The sequence below is a fragment of the Mizuhopecten yessoensis genome, unplaced genomic scaffold, assembly GCF_002113885.1.
Source record: "Mizuhopecten yessoensis strain PY_sf001 unplaced genomic scaffold, ASM211388v2 scaffold10697, whole genome shotgun sequence".
In the NCBI taxonomy this organism is placed as follows: Eukaryota; Metazoa; Mollusca; class Bivalvia; order Pectinida; family Pectinidae; genus Mizuhopecten; species Mizuhopecten yessoensis.
In genome coordinates this window covers 572991-578060 of record NW_018408676.1, presented here as the reverse complement: position 1 = coordinate 578060, position 5070 = coordinate 572991, and the positions used below count along the sequence as shown (strand labels likewise).

Here is a 5070-nt window from a genome sequence, read left to right as displayed (position 1 = left end):
ACCCAAATTGAATTACTTCCAATGGAAATTAAACAAATGTTGGTCCAAAATGTGATTTCCCTATATAAACTATAGTAAAGTTTACCCCCTCCCCAGGGGGAGTCGTGAGACCCCAGGGTCATGAAATTCACAATTTCGGTAAAGCACCTTAAGACCCTTCCATCTATGAAGAGTATTTGATTCTACCATATCTGGGTCCTGAGAAGAAGATATTTGAAATTTTAGTCAATTTGACCCTTTTTGGCCCCACCCCTCAGGCCCCTGGGGGCTTAGGACTAAACTATTTTTGTTGACCTTTACTCCATGGAAGCTCCCTGCAAAATTTCATTGAAATTGGTTCAGGGGTTTTGGAGAAAAAGTCGAATATGTAAATTGTTTACGGACGCACGACGGACGACGACGGACAAAAGGCGATCGCAATAGGTCACTTGAGACTTTGTCTCAGGTGACCTAAATAGAACTTAAAAATGGTAATTTCATGATTGAAAAACAAACAAAAATAATTACAGAGTGGGCAGCGTTATTGATTTCCTTATCACGTGAGAGGATAGGCATTTCCTGGAAAAGTTTATAATCTTTAGGAGCTGTTTCTTTATACAAAATTGCACATTCAAATATACCATTCATTGAAAGAACTGGAATATCTTAGGGATTGATAAACCCTTACATTGTATGTATGAAAATGGTTTCAATATCCTGTACCTTTGCCACATCTTCAAAATTAAACTGAAAATGTAGTCAGAAATTCAACATTGTTTCCCATATTTTGTTCTAATTGTTGAACAGACACTCCTTACCTTCCCTGACACTGGAGCTGGGTAGTAATCCAAAAACATTTGTATCTATTATGAAGGATACACTCAGACTGGGCTATTGAGAATAAAGAAAAACTTACCTGGTTCTGATTAGTACTCGCTCACACAGGTACATGTAAATTATCTGCAGTGTAGGATAGGTGAAAAGATTGTCCAGGTGAACATTTTTTACTCAATTTTTGTTACTTGTTACTCGAAAACCATGCAATAACCTTTACATACTAAATGTCCATGTCATAACTGTCATAAGGTATCACATATCAGCTCTCTTTGTCAGGCACAGGCAAGGTAAAACTCTGGTCAATCATCAAAATGTAATTTACCTGTTCTGTTACCTGGGAGCTTAACCCATTCTTGACAGTCAAACAGACACTGTAATGCTATGTAACACGCATTGTAAAATTAAACCGGAAATTTTTAGCTTGGGTCGTACAAAGGGGAATAACTCTTATTGCAACGTTATGCTTTGGAAGTGAGCTGACGCGAGGTGTCGCTTTACATCCGGTGGAAACGAATGTAAATATATCGTAAGGTGAGTTGTTTTCACAATCGTCTGCTGGATAACTGAACTAATCGGTAGTGAAGCGGACGTAAAAACCTATCAATCAATCTATCAATTTGTTTTCACTCGTAAACTTAATATTGAACGTACCTATCGCACAGAAAAAGAAAGTTTTACTTATAATATCGTCGTGTATAAGGAAAGATTGTTTTTAGGTCTGGCCTTCACAAATATTAAGAGAAAACAATTCTTGAATCACGAACAGACAGTCGCTAATGGCTAATGAAAAGTTCAAAGTTATTTTTTGCAGTAAAGTGGCGTATATGATTTAACACACCAGAGACTTGTAGTAATAAACAATTTTAATCTGATGCGATGAAAAAATAACAAGTTTCGGGAAGTGCTTTGGCATGTTGGATAGACGTAGTACATATACATAGGTAGTCCAATACATAATCATGCAACAAATCGGATTGCAAACGTGGTATAAATGCTAATGGTCTAACTGTTATTTGTTGCTTAGGATAGTAGCCAGAAGTAATTCTAAAATATTTTTCCATTGTCAAATTATCAATGTTTTTTTATTTTTCATGTTACTATCTGACTATGTACAGTAAAGTTCTTACTTTTGATATGAACTGTTATTTTTTTAACAGGTCATGGAAATACAGAAAAAAAAGACTGGTACCTGTTCTAGCCAAGGGTGGAATCGTTACAAGAATGGCCTTTGATTATATAATGTGTTGCATTTCTGATGTCAGTTTTTTGTGTGTGATAAATAAAAATCTTTTATGTATCTGCAAAAAATGTTTTGTTTTATTTTCCTACAAAGATCTTGAAGTGAAAATATCAACAATGCAGATGCTATAGTAACCAAAGAAAGCCAGGATTTGTTCGATACATTTGTAAATCTTATCTTAACACCCAAAACGACGTTACGCCGCGACACCGTCAAAAGTCTCACACACTGTAAAACCCAGTGGAGGGAGATCTCCCACATTGGACTCCTAAGAGGTTGGCAACCCTGCTTGGAAGATGTGTGCACGATTTATGCACACTATTTTTGGTGCTTTGTGCGGTCACACAACTGGATTTGACCAAAGGTGACCTTGAAAAATTTTGATAGCCCTTCATGCAAGCGTGCTACTGCCCAAATATCAATATGACAATTGACCCCTGTGACCTTGAATATGAGTGAATGTCATTCAATTGCACAACTTAGTAGCCCTTCATCCAAGCATGCTGCTGGCCAAATATCATCACCTTGGGCGTTTTGGTTATTCAGAAGAAGTTGTTTATAGTAAAATCTTGACGCCGGACGACTTATTATTTTAAATAATATGATCAGTGTATGCCGCTACAGTAGAAAGTGGACAGATTTCATTTAAATTAGAAAATTGAGAATTGACCCAAGTGATTTCCCCACATTGCAAATTTGACAGAACACCGTACACATAACTTTAATATCTATATCTTGTTGCCCCTGGATATAGTAGATATTTTACTGAAATAAGCCTTACACTGATAAATATATTGAATAGAATCAAAGATACATGATAGAAACCTTACATTGATGATCTTGTGGTCCTTGCTCTGCAGTCCTTGTGTCAGGAGCCTCCCAAGGCCATCTGTTTTAGGTGGGGCCTTTGAAACCTTGTCTGTCTTGGAAGTCCCCATACCGATAGCATTTAGACGTGCTTCAATCGTCATCTAAAACCAAAATATAACTAATTCCCATGAAAAACTGTAAACAAAATGAACCACATATGACACACTATTTAATTGATGGTATAGCCTAATATTTGTATACTTAGAGGATAACCCTAATGTATTTTGAAATTCGCCACAGTATATCGTGATTATACTGTCGCAAATCCGAGTTTTACTGGCGACAATGTTCAAAGTGAGGCGGAATTACGTTGACCTTTCGGGATCAATCAATTTCATGACGTGTCAGGGTTAGTCAGGGTCATCGATGTCATTAACAATCGCCATCCGGGCTTCATATGCAAATGAGAAATTACAGTAAGTATATCATGGTTTTACTGTATGACTGTCGCAAATAATTTTCATTGACCAATCAAATGCCTCGTTACATCTCAAATGAATAAGAATTAAGATTGACTTTATGGGAACAGGTGTTCCAGCATATCACTTAATTCAACGGCACCACCAAGAAATGCAGACCAGTCTCAATTTAAAGTAGTGTTGGAATCAGTTGAAATTTCATGATCAATCATCAAATCCCTCTAACAAATCAATGAATGATGAAAAAGATAATAAATTTTGGATTGTATTTCAGATATTTGAACACTAGCAGTGTCTAATACTGTACTTGTATTAGTTGTAAACATGTTTTTCAGCTTATATTTCTGATGGTGTCAGTCAGTCAATACACCTATCCATGTAGTAAACTACAATGTCATGTGTTTGCTTGTTAATTCATTTATATGGTATCTATCAATCAAAGTTAGCACACTACATTGGAATCTGTATTAAGCGTCCACCCCAGGGAAATTAAACAAGTGGCCCAGAGGGCCTGTATCGCTCACGTGGATAATGAAAATTATTCTTAAAACGTATAATACTGCAACTATTTCCAAATATTGGCTTACTCTCTCAGCAACACCCATCCCTCATTAGGTCCCTTCTTTCTGTCCCCATGAATTGGGGTGGATTAACCTCAATGTCCCCTATTGAGCCCCCTATACACCCGTTAAAAGGAACCATCTATTTATACAAAATTTGGTCCCCTTTGCCCAAGGATGCTCTACACAAAATTTGATTATAAACTAAAGGAAAAGGATTTTAAACAATTATTACAATTTTACCCCTACTGCACCCTTCCCCTTTGCTCCAAGGGGGATTACACTCGAGTCCACCTTGCAAAATGATGCTCTGGACCAAATTTGGTTAAGATAACTCCAATCATTCAGAAAGAGAAGGATTTAAACCTCTAATTTCCCTTTTGGACCCTATCTCTCTGCACCCAGAGAGGCAACACCCTCCGTTCATACAAAATTTAGTCCCCTTCCCTGAAGGATGCTCCAGGTCAAATTTGGACAAAATCTCTACAATGGTACAGAAGAAGAAGGATTTTAAAGGTTTAAACCTCAAATTCCCCTATTGGGCCCCAACCCTCAGCACCCAGAGGGACCACATCTTCTGTTTTTACAAAATTGAGTCCCCATAGCCCAAGGATGCCTCAGGCTAACCTTTGGATAAAATACTTCCCATGGTATAGAAGAAAAAGGACTTTGAAGATTTAAACCTCAAATTCCCCTATTGAGCCCCACCCATAAGCACCCAGAGTGGTCACAGCCTCTGTTTATACATGGCCACACCCTCCGTTTATACAAAATTGAGTCCCCTTTGCCCAAAATTTTGATAAAATCACAGATGCAGGGTGATTCAAATAGCTAGGCCACATCTAAATAATTTAAGAATATTAAGTTATCCTAATTTGAAAGTACAAGAGGCCCAAGGGCCTTAGCGGTCACCTGAGTTATATCATAGATACTGGTAGCTTTATTTTATTGTTTAGATGTGATGTGGAAATCAGCATGTAAACTAAGTGAAATACAATACTTGTCATGTCATCAATGGATAAGAATTTGAAAATATTGGTAAATGTTCCCTTTGGGGCCCCGCTCTAGCCCCTGGGGATGGGGCAGGAATCCTAATTTTACAAAGTAAAACTCTCATTTACCCAAGATGATTCTGACTAAGTTTGAGCAATTTTCTGCTGAAAAT

General features: G+C 37.4%; 1 protein-coding gene across 1 annotated transcript in view; it reads right to left on the bottom strand.

Annotated features, from left to right (window-relative positions):
• LOC110461880 (WD repeat-containing protein 43-like) overlaps positions 1–5070 on the bottom strand; it is a 104389-nt gene that overhangs the window by 46171 nt on the left and 53148 nt on the right. The window contains exon 11 of the mRNA XM_021515600.1: positions 2887–3027. Coding sequence (XP_021371275.1) covers positions 2887–3027 — 141 coding nt within the window. The remainder of the gene's footprint in view (positions 1–2886; positions 3028–5070) is intronic.